General features: G+C 33.7%; 1 protein-coding gene across 1 annotated transcript; it reads right to left on the bottom strand.

Annotated features, from left to right (window-relative positions):
* Positions 1–1,222: 1,222 nt before the first annotated feature.
* Positions 1,223–2,996, bottom strand: LOC120152611. The gene is made up of 2 exons (XM_039164809.1): positions 2,209–2,996; positions 1,223–2,077 (listed from the first exon to the last, which is right to left on the bottom strand). Exons 1-2 carry the CDS (start codon positions 2,832–2,834, stop codon positions 1,348–1,350), a joined length of 1,356 nt encoding a protein of 451 aa, XP_039020740.1. The 5' UTR covers positions 2,835–2,996; the 3' UTR covers positions 1,223–1,347.
* Positions 2,997–12,243: the final 9,247 nt, after the last annotated feature.

Genomic DNA, 12,243 nt, shown 5'->3' on the forward strand with positions numbered 1-12,243 from the left:
CCTAACCCTTTCTAACGTCATTTCCCCTTCCCCTTTTCGAGTTACAATCTCAAGGCTAAGGTCATCGGTCTCCCATTCCATTCTCTTATTCACTCCAACACAAATACCTCTGATTTTGTAGTTCTTTAACTATATGTTATTCGTTGGGTCTTTAATTTTTAAAGTCCAAATCCCATAATATATTATGACTTAAAGAGATCATTTTGTCACCCAAAATAAGTAATGTTGTTCATATTTTTAATTGCAATAATTTACTTTTGAAATCATTTAACTGTATCAATTTTATCACGTAGTCTAGACATCTTACAGAATTTATTGGGTAGTTTCGCCGACTTCCAACATGTACTATACTAATCTAACCGACTTCCAACATGTATTATCAAAAATAACTTAATTGAAAAAAATAATTTTCTTTACATCGTGTGACATTTTTTTCCAACACATTATTGGAAGCATTTTTTTAGACAAAATTTCTTAGATAACGTGACAAGAAAAAAATGATTTATATAGAATGTTGGAGAAATTATTCTATCAACTAGAGTAGAATAAACAGCGTATAAAAAAAAAGACAATCGGATCAATTGCTTTTTTTAAGGAGGCATGGCATCTTTAAGAAGAAATGGCATCTTCAAGAAGAAATGACATCTTCCTCAAACTACATGCAATTTGAACATCAATCTTAGTAGAATAGCAACTCAGGACACATCGTGTTTTTCAGGTGTCTTCTTTCTGACTGTTTATCCTCTACATTATTCATTCAATTTTAATTGAGAAATAAATTCATAACACCCCAATCAATTCTACCATATAAAAAATAATCTTAATGTATTTAAATTCATTTATTTTAAATTTTATAATATAATAACTAAAACTAATGTTTAAACTATAAAGATAATATTGTTAGAGAAACAAATAAAAACCTAAAAAATCAATTTTCATTCTTGTAAAACAATTGTACAAAAAAGAACTTAAATTTACAAGTAAAAATAGACTAAAAATACGGTAAGTGTATGTAGCGCAATAGCATAATTAAACCAAAATAAATAAATAAAATTCAAAAGCAATACAAACTCTCCAGTTCCCAGGGCCCAGGGGGCACCACCACTCTCTCTTTATAGCACTTTCATTAAAAAAATATAAACACAACCAATCCTTTGGATAATTAATGGCACTAAAATTGAGGTACTTAATAAAGCATGCTTTAAATGTATGGCAGCTGTGATCCAATTAATCCATCCAAACAAAAAAAAAGGATTAATACTTGTACTGTACATAGTGTTTGTTAGGGGTCATGATGGAACCTAAAACTCATCCACTCGGGGGGGAACTGAAAACCAAAAAAGAAAATCAGGTGAGAAAATCATGGGGACTACACAGCTCTTTCCTTAGTTTATGAGTGAAAAGCATACAAGCATCCATGCTCAAATCAATGGCGGCAGCTAAAGCCACGAAAGCCGCTGCATCCTCCGTACAGTTCACGTGCTGCACACTCACCTCCACGCAAGGCTTGCTGCACTTTCCTTCCCCTTCCACGCCAGCCGACATTACGAACCCTCTGTACACGCAATACGGCCACAGTCCGTATCCGAAATCCCCGCTACTCCTCGGACTACACGTCGGCGATGTTGCACTCCCCGGCGTGGCACGGCCGTTTGCACTACTGTTGTTGTTTCCTCCGCCGCCGCTTAGGTCGATCACGAACTTCCCGCCTTTACCCGAACTGAGTGTCGACTCGGCTAAAACAATCGCCGCGTCGCTCATATTCGGAATGAGTTCGAAACGGTAACCAAGCCCATCGGAAGAGCCACGCTCGCGCCACGCCTCGAGACGGCCCCAGGGTTTCCAGGTGCCATCTCCCGGACGGAGAATAAGCCATGAACCGGGATTAGAACGAGTCACTCGGTCCGAACCTGGTGAAGCCACGAATGGGGTAACCATCGAGGCGGCGGCGACTGGTGAACCGGATAAGTCGTGGACCGTTATTGACCAACCTTTTCGTTCCTTCCCTGACCTTTCCCTTACGCTCCCAAACGAACCTAACCAACTGCGAGAACTACTTGGCTCCGACGGTAACGATCTGTCGGATTTTAACTAAAATACATGAATCCCAAGTTTTAAACTAACTTAACACATTGAAAAATCATTCTCATGAATAGATTTCAATCAAAAGCATTATAAACTTCAACTTTGCAATTTATGAAAACTGACCTGGACCGCTGATTCCGGTCGCCGGTATTTCTAAAACTGAACTTGCAAGTGAAAACCGGTTGTTGGATATTTCCCCGGATCAGGAACACTTGAGGACTACATTCTGGTTCGCCATCGAACCGAAAAACGAATCTCGGGTCGGGCTCCGCTTTAACATTCAAGTGAAGCTGAGCAGAGGATCCTTTATTAGCTTCTTTCCCAACCGGAATCCACCCATTGTGGAAAACGCAAGCCCTGGATTCAGTTCCCGCCAGATCCAACGGCAACGATACTTTCCCCAACAGACGACCCGAGTTAAGCCCGCAAGTACTCCCACCCCGGCCAGTGTAGACAGCGATTTTGAGGGAAGGCTTGGTAGAAAATATCGACTTCGCCGCGAGTTTGTCGATGTCAGCTTTGTTTAGGTGGAATGTAGCGGCTAGGTTTTGCAATTGATTCTCGGGGAACTGATTTTCCGGCGGAATGTAGGGAACGACGGCGGTTTGCAGAGGGAAATTCTTAAGCTTAATCTTGCAAAAACACGGCGATGAAGAAGGGTGAACGACTGACCGCGCCGACTTGGACGCAACCGGAATCCTCAGAGCTAGATTGCCAACAGTAATCCGAACGAAAGGACAAGGGTCCATCGCTTTTCCCCTCTTCTGCACTTGCGCTTTCTCTTTAAAAAGAAAACACACTCAGAGTAAAGGGTTTAAGCTTGAGCAGAAGAATGTGGGTACGTTCATCTTTGCTTCACCATTGTTGTTCTGTTCGGCTTTTCAAAATCTCTAAAATTTTACTCGAGAAGAGGAAAAAGGAAAAATTATGGGAAATTCGATTAAGGGTTTGGGATTTAGAGGAATAAGGGATTTCAGATTAAATTCTTTAAAGTGGATGACAGCTGTGTACAGAGTGGCGTTAATTGCCAGAGGGGACAGGGAGCCGAGCCGATCTCATCTGACTAACCAAATGGTTGGTTCCACATATTATGTCATGTGACGAAACTACTCCTCATATACGTTATCAGATCTCTATTTTAGGAAAACTGTTTTTTCTTGGGGGGGGGGGAACTGATTTTCAAAATGTCAGTTTCGGCTGTGTAGGGACGTAATATATTTGATTCTATCTTTTAAAAATTTTAAGATTTTTATTCTTTAAATATTTTAAAATTAAACTGAAATTTAAAGAGTAATATTAGAAGTAAAAATGTGCGATGTTTGTTTTTACATGATTTAGATTTGATTAGGATAATTTATAAGATGCGCGTGAATTTATTTAAATTAAAATAAAATTAATATTATAAATTTGTATATTTATCTATTTATGAATTATGATAATAAAATTATAAAAGAAACACAAAACAAACACTAAATTTTTCATTTTTTTCTCATCACATTCCAGTTTTTTTCCTTTTTTATCGCTCTTCCATTCGTCTAGTTGTCATTATTATCGCATCTAACACCCAACATATTAAAGAAAAATTGGCTTAAATGTCATTCTGGCCTTTAAAAAAATAGAAAATAAATTAATAGAACTCTTATCTACTTAATTTTATTATTAAAAATAATGAAATTCGCCCGTTAATATTAATTATGTTGGTCATTACTTTTTATTAACGTATCTCATAGTTGCTATAATAGAGATATTTGTCACTTATAACCGATATTTAATTGATTATTTAATATTTTTTTTTGAAGACGGACCCTTTATTAAAAGTCTCCTCTAAATCTTGGAAAGGGGAAAAGAGTACTCACAAGAAATATATTACCGAGGAGAACAATCATTCAATACATCGTTTTCAATAAACTCGGAACAAATTAAGTCAAAATAAATAACTTTACCAGAATAAAATGCCCAGATAGCTAAATTGTGGGCTACAACATTCCAAGAACGTGAAATGTATTGAATACTAAACACCTCATTGGCAGACAAAATAAGTCGAGCCTCTTCCAAGTGGATCACAAGCCTGGAAATGTCTTCTCCAACTTTTATGGACAATAAGCATGGAATCCGATTCAACAACAACCCTCCGCCATCTGCGATCACAAGCCAGGTGCAGACCTGCAATGACAGCTTGGATCTTGACTAACCCTGCCTCCACAAACCATAGAGAGTTTGTGACAAAGCCACCAAGGACAAAGCCATCCGTATCGCTCGCAATAACCCAAACTGCCACAGGACGTTTAATCGATGTCGGAATGATATTTAAGCTTTTTGACGGATGTAATGAGATCCAACCAACTTAATTTTAAAACTTAAGGTTTAGGAAAACAAAATTAGAGTCGCCATCTAATTTGGATTAGGTAGGTCGAATACCTAAAAAATTTACCTTTTAAAATAATTTTAGAAAAAATTAAATTAAATGATAAAAAATAAATCAGTCTGCGTTGAACTAGAAATCCATTTGAAAACGGGGTTCAGGAGTCGATTACACGTGAGGAAGGGTGAGCAATGTAATACCCCAAAAAATTTAGACAATGACCAAAATGAAAATTTTGAAAGTTTGATGGTCAAAGTATAAAACTTGGGAAAAGTTTAGGGAATTAAGTGGTAAATTTCCTAAAAAGATTTTTATTCCATAAATGATGGTTTAATCTTGAGAGTGGGGTTTTATAGAAATCACATTTATGGATTTGGAATTTTAGTAAAGAAAAATTAGAAAGAGTTAAAGCCGATAAGGAATTGGTAATTTCGATCGAATTGGAATTTTAAAAAAAATTGAAGGATGTTATAAAATGGTTGGAAATATTATGTTAATATTTTGGATCAGAGAAATTTGGTCTGGAAATGTGCAAATTTTCAGATTTAACCAAAACAGTGGAATTTGGTGACTAAATTGCAACTTTTAAAAATTTCAAGGATAGAAGTATAAAATAAAAATTAATATATTTTCTGGATGATGAAGTAAGAGATGATGTTAGAATGGCAAATTTGTAGTTCGGAAGATTCATTAAGGGCAACGTGGTAAAAGAGGATTAAATGAATTTAAAATTCATTTATATTATAATAGTAATGGGATAAGACAATTATTGATTAGCATATTCAAAGTCAGTGGAAACTTTAAGCTTGAAAGGTAAAATTATTTTGTTTTGAATTTTGAAGCAAGTTCTTGAGAATTAGACTTGGTGTGGTTAGGAAAAATATTCTACGTTCAATTCTCTACGTTTTGACATGAATATTACTAGGGTTTATGTTCAAGTTTATCTTGAGATGATGAAGGGGATGTTTTTTTCTGGTATTTTATGGGTTTAGAAAAGTTAAGTGATTTTAAAGAATTGGTTGTAAGAATTGATAAAGAACCTATGAATGAAGTTAAAGAAAATAGTTTGGATTTTGATTCTGGCAGTAGGTTCGAAAATTCATCAGAAATTATATAAAAATAATTTCGAGGTTATTTTTACATATTGTGTTCATATATCGATCTAGTTTTGTTTAAAACAAACGGAGATCAATTTCAAGGTGTATACAAATAGATATGAATTTTTAACCGAGGAAAGGTCAGAAAAATCGGACAGCAGAATTCTGTACAATACAGATTCTGTTGGTCAACTTTGAAAATTCGCCATAAATTGTACAGAATGAATTAGAAGGATTTCTTTATATGGATAGATTCATATTCGAGTCTAGTTTTTAACGGAAGAAACGGAATTTAATTCCAGTGTATATCAACACAGAATAATGATTCTTTAATGGTAGTGCGAGTTGTCTGAATTCTTGAAATTTATGGGTTGTTGTGTAAGAGTTGTATAATTAATGTACTATGCTGGAAATTGTTGTTTGAGAATTGAAATGAGTGTTAGATGTGAAATTGATTATTTTGGGAAGATTGAAATGATTGGTGATTTAAGTACAACAATTGCATAGTTGGGGTACTTAAATGTATTTATGCTTTTGTAAAAGCATTTGAATGGAAATAATTTCAATGTTGGAATTATTGGTATTAAGAATTTAAGTGGTAAAATGGTGAATACCATTTTGAGTAAATTGAAAAAGTTGGTTCCAATGTTATAAGAAATTTTAAGAGTTGAATATTTTGTTAGATGATGAATTTCAAATATAGTATGGAGATATGGTGGAATGTATTTATGTTAGTAAAATACTAACATATGGATTATTATGAATTGATGATAGTGCGAGTTGTATAATTCTTGAAATTTATGGGTTGTTGTGTAAGAGTTGTATAATTAATGTACTATGCTGGAAATTGTTGTTTGAGAATTGAAATGAGTGTTAGATGTGAAATTGATTATTTTGGGAAGATTGAAATGATTGGTGATTTAAGTACAACAATTGCATAGTTGGGGTACTTAAATGTATTTATGCTTTTGTAAAAGCATTTGAATGGAAATAATTTCAATGTTGGAATTATTGGTATTAAGAATTTAAGTGGTAAAATGGTGAATACCATTTTGAGTAAATTGAAAAAGTTGGTTCCAATGTTATAAGAAATTTTTAAGAGTTGAATATTTTGTTAGATGATGAATTTCAAATATAGTATGGAGATATGGTGGAATGTATTTATGTTAGTAAAATACTAACATATGGATTATTATGAATTGATGATAGTGCGAGTTGTATAATTCTTGAAATTTATGGGTTGTTGTGTAAGAGTTGTATAATTAATGTACTATGCTGGAAATTGTTGTTTGAGAATTGAAATGAGTGTTAGATGTGAAATTGATTATTTTGGGAAGATTGAAATGATTGGTGATTTAAGTACAACAATTGCATAGTTGGGGTACTTAAATGTATTTATGCTTTTGTAAAAGCATTTGAATGGAAATAATTTCAATGTTGGAATTATTGGTATTAAGAATTTAAGTGGTAAAATGGTGAATACCATTTTGAGTAAATTGAAAAAGTTGGTTCCAATGTTATAAGAAATTTTTAAGAGTTGAATATTTTGTTAGATGATGAATTTCAAATATAGTATGGAGATATGGTGGAATGTATTTATGTTAGTAAAATACTAACATATGGATTATTATGAATTGATGATTTATACAGATTGTGATTGATTTGTAATCGAAGCAAATCAAATATAAAAGGGCTTATGGTGGACAATAGTGAGGCTTATATATTTTGAAAGATATAAAGTGTCAAGGTGAGTGCAATACATGCATGAAATTATACATGGATGTTTTATACATCACAAGGAAGACTTGCGATAAGTCGACCTTGTTTATATCGGCATGATTTTAAATCATTTTTATAAATTGACATTGATATGTCAGAGTATGAAACTAAAATGCATTAATCATGAAAAATGTGATATTTTACCATGAATGTTTTCGGGTATGAACTGCCCAATGTTAAATATAGATGATATACTTTGTCATGGATGGATCGAATAAAATAGACAATATGCCCAAAGTAAGTCATTGAGGGACAGGGTATAGTTGGCATGCCATAGAGTATAGCAGCTGCAGGTTTATATTAGCACTATAGTGTGTAAGGACACTAAGTTCAGGTTTATATCCGGATTAGCACTATAGCGTAAGCTTAGTGTAGGTGGTGGGCACGACCTTATGTGTATTGTCCGGATTAGCACTATGGCGTAAGCTTAGTGCAGGTTTAGCACTACGGTGCAGGTATTTTACTCGTATACCCAGGGTCCTTAGGGTGTTATATTGGGCTATTGTCTACGGTTTATTGGCTATGGATTATGTTTTATTGGTTAATAAATGGTAACCATACAAATAAGCTTATGAGCTTACAGAATAATGGCAAGTATATTGAAAAAAAAAGCTTACGAGCTTATAGAATTTAAATGGTAAGTATTTTGGTAAAAATAAGCTTATGAGCTTATGGGATAAAAGGTAAGAAATTTATATTATTTTGATCATGGTAAAATATTGAAGATGCTATTAACATGGTTTTATGGCATTGTATTTGAAATCTAAATTCATGCATGAATTGTATTGCACTATATATTGTTTTAATTGCCTCACTAAGTTTATACTTAGCGTGTGATGATTTTCACGTGTAGGTAAAAAGCAAAGAATAAGAATAAAGAGTTCAGAACGACATCAAGCATCGAGAGGTATATTTCAATATCAGTAAGACATCCTATTGTGAAATTTGATTTTAGATAGTGGCATGTAATTTGAAAATGTTCAATTTATTTGTTGAATTAATTTTGGAAATTTTTATAGTGATTAAAGGTTAATTTTTATGAATTTATATGTAAATTTTCGGAAGTTACTGTAGCCTGAACAGTAACCACGGTTTTTAAGCTAAATTTCCAGATTGTTAAAGGGGTACCGATTCCCCTGCTACAGGGAATCGATTCCCCCACTGTTCACTGTTCGAGTACTATTCACTATTCATAAATAAAAATATTTTGAATTAAATTGGTTACAACGAAACAAATTTTTTATGATATGATAATTTTATAATATCATTTACCATTTTAAGAAAATAAATCTTAAATTGCTCTCAAATTTTGAAATGGTTTTGGAAAAATACGGGTGACATCTATAATCTGTATAAGTATAATTATACGGGTTATGGGTGTTACAAGCAACCCATAACGAACAAAATTGATACCCAATTGATTATATGTCGTTTTTATGTTTGAGAATTGTAAATTTAAATTAGTATTTAAAGTATGACCTTTCTATACGGATAATCCTCAGAAACACGCTTCCCTTGTATTTGTGATACTTTTCCATAGATTCCCCATATAGGATATCAATAACTTAATTCTTATTTAATGTGATTTAAGATCGTATTTAACAATTATTAATATTAATACAAGAATGACCTAATAAATGTATGAACAATCTTCAGGAAACACAATTCCCTTGTATTTGGGAGACTTTTCTAGGATTCCCCATATAAAGTGATACCGTACAATGAAACACCCTAAATAATTTAAGCTAAATGATCTTAATATTAAACACTTTAATTTGTGCATTAAAAATGCCCTTTAAAACTTAATGTGGAACATGCATAGATATTAAAATAGAAGGATTAAAAGCCATATTAATAAAAGCAACACTAAAATGGGAACTAAATACAAGAAAATAGAAAGTACAAGGACTATTTGTAAGAAATATCCATTCAAATTAGGGCTAGAACACACACATAATGAAACAGATGGACCCAAAATGCAATAAAACCAACCATTCATCAGCATCAAATTTACATAACATTCAATAATAAACAGGGATAAGGAAATAAACATAAAAAATACAAGGGACTGAAAACATAATAAACCTATTTCATTAAATGGTCAAAATGTAAAACCATACAAAGAAGAGGGCCCAAAATGCCATTTTTCCTAACCCAAAACGCACAGCCTAATCACTTCAAAATGATTCCGTTCAGCGTTGAGTATTTAAGCCTAACCTAATACCCAAAATGGCTATATTTTTCAATTGTTTCATTTGCTTACCCTTTATCCTTTTTTTACCCAAAATAGAAACCCTAAGAAAGCTCTCTTCTCTCTTCTTTCTCCCCACCACCGAGAGGGTAAGCCAAACTCCGACCACCACGAAACGGTGGCCACGATACCAAAAAACATTCAAAATGGCCCTCACGACCTCCTAGAACCCTAAAATCACATATTTAAACCCTAAAACTCTTAAGAACCCTAAAATCACAACTTTAAACCCTAAACTTCTAAAACCTAAAAGTCTCCCCCTTTCTCTCCTCATTTTTTAACCCCTAACTAAAGCCCACAGTGAAGAAGTTACCTTCAACGATCAGTGAATCTCTTTGCTCCAGAGGAAATGACGATGATCCATCATTTCTCCAAGGTAATCCCTTTTTATCCCCCTTTATTTTTTTCTCTTCTTTTTTCTTTCGAAAACCCCCCGATCCCCTTTTTCTGTTCTTCTTTCTTCCCTTTTTATATTCTCTTTCTCTAACTTCTTTTTTCGTTTTTTTCTTTTGCATGCAAAGATAAGGATTGTGGATGGAGTTTGCCTTGTTATTTTGAGGTCCAATATTCTTTTTTGCACAAAAGGTGTCTTCTTTCTTTTTTTGTTTGCTTCGTGTGTGAGAAGAATGGAAAGGTAAAACCTTTCCCGTAGATCTGCTGGATGTGGCTCTATCCAAGGGTTGAAATTCCTTGATAAAAATCCTTTTTTTCACTTTGTACGTGGCTTTGCATGCGAGCCCTTCGATTTTGTTACTTGAATCATCGAATGGTTGATAGAAGTTCTCGACAAATTTTAGGGGGGTTTTTTGTGCGAATGGAGGCCTTTGCCACTACACTGTTGTGGAAGAGGGGCATGGAAAAGGCGATTACGAACAATCCATACGAACGATGAAGGGTCCGGGGACCAGATTCACGGGTGCATCGTCGCCAGAGACATCATTTTCAGCGTGTGTGATAAATTCAGGGGGCTCGAGCGTGATCCACACGCGCTTGTAGATCGACAGTCGAGATTCGATCATGGAGGTAGCCGAATAGTACATTAGGGTAACCCTAATCTTGATCAATTTGGACCGTTATATCTCAAGCAGATCTAACGACGAATATACAGCTGTGCATGGTAATAAAAACCCTAGTTTGATCCTTTGATCTAGACCATCAGATTGGTTTAGTGACGGTTCTAGGGTGTGTGGTGCGTGCTTCATTTCGGGGTTATAAAAACCCTAATCCACTTTTAGTCTAGACCATTAGATTGGGAGGCAGATCTAATGGTTGGCAAGAGTAGGCGACACTGACCAAACTTCAAAACCCTAATTCATGTTTGGGCTCTACACAGACCTGTTTTGGAATTCCCTTGTAATCTTTTGGGGTTTGATTCACTTGGTGGCTTGCTGGGTCGAGTTAGCACACCCATTAGACCCATTTTGGACTATTGGACTTGGACTGCACATTGGACTATGCAAACTAAATCTAACCTGAAATAAATAAATAAATGACAATGGATTAATACTAATAATAATAAAAAGAAAACATAACATATATATAATAATATTTTATTATTATTATTATTAATATTTTTTAAAAAAACTAATATTTTATATAATATCGTTCGAAAACTATATATTCTTTTAAACTATAAAATATTTATTTTAAAATTATATTAATTTTAAAAACTATATATAATATATAATATACTATTAACTTTTTTAAAAAACTATATATACTATTTTTAAAAATATATAATATAATTATACTATTTTCAAAAACTATAATATATATATATATTATTTTATTTATGATTCTACTTATAACATATATACGTATAATATATATTTTATAAATACTAAAAATTGAAATATTCCCGGATAAAAATGAGTATCTACAATCGAGTCAAAGGCACCATCGAAATTAATCTTCACAACACCATGTGGGGATACTTCTAGACATCTGGCCAACATTTGGAATAGTCCGAGCTTGAAGATTACAATGGGTCTGCAAGAACTCATGTTGTAGCGACTTAGCATTCGTTATCAACACCTAGGGGGTTGAATGTGTCCTTCATGTACCATCACATTTTACCTATTCTATATGTTCCAAAGAAGCATAATAAAACCTACAAAACTTTCAGGATGAAGAGCATCAAACGTTTCTCTAAGCCAACTTAAATGAGAAAGTAATTGGCTAGCAAGGAAAGAGTCACTTAAACCAGTAATAGTAAACGTTTCCCGAGTACACGAGCAATCATAATTAATATAAACCATAGTTTCCTCTTTACCGTGGCACATTGGAAATATACCATTCCCTATACCTATTACTCGGAGACGATAACCAACTAGCAGACCATCTCTAACGACCCAAAAATTAGGTTAGTACTTTTAGGTCTTATTGTTGGGCTTCGAGCCATTTCTTAAGGTTAATTTAAATCAATTAGGTCAAAGATGAGATAATTGGGCTTGTACGAAGCCCACCAAGTGTTAGAAATGGTATTTTTGATTTGGGCATAAAAGATGAAGAACCAAAGGAGTAAATTAGGCCCTTGTTTGAAAATAAGGCTGAATTGGCATTAAAATTTGATGATCTAAATGGGGCAGAGGCTGAACCAAAATATTATTCTCTTTTTCTTCACCTTTATCATCTTCTTCCTCTATTCTCCATCTCCAAATTTGAAAATG

This window comes from Hibiscus syriacus, unplaced genomic scaffold (genome assembly GCF_006381635.1).
Source record: "Hibiscus syriacus cultivar Baekdansim isolate YM2019G1 unplaced genomic scaffold, ASM638163v2 tig00111095_pilon, whole genome shotgun sequence".
Taxonomy (NCBI): Eukaryota; Viridiplantae; Streptophyta; class Magnoliopsida; order Malvales; family Malvaceae; genus Hibiscus; species Hibiscus syriacus.

Coding starts and splice junctions, on each gene's coding strand:
- LOC120152611 (XM_039164809.1), bottom strand. CDS start 2,834: ATGGACCCTTGTCCTTTCGTTCGGATTACTGTTGGCAATCTAGCTCTG. Junction 2,078..2,208: donor GACCGGAATCAGCGGTCCAG/GTCAGTTTTCAT, acceptor AAAATCCGACAG/ATCGTTACCGTCGGAGCCAA.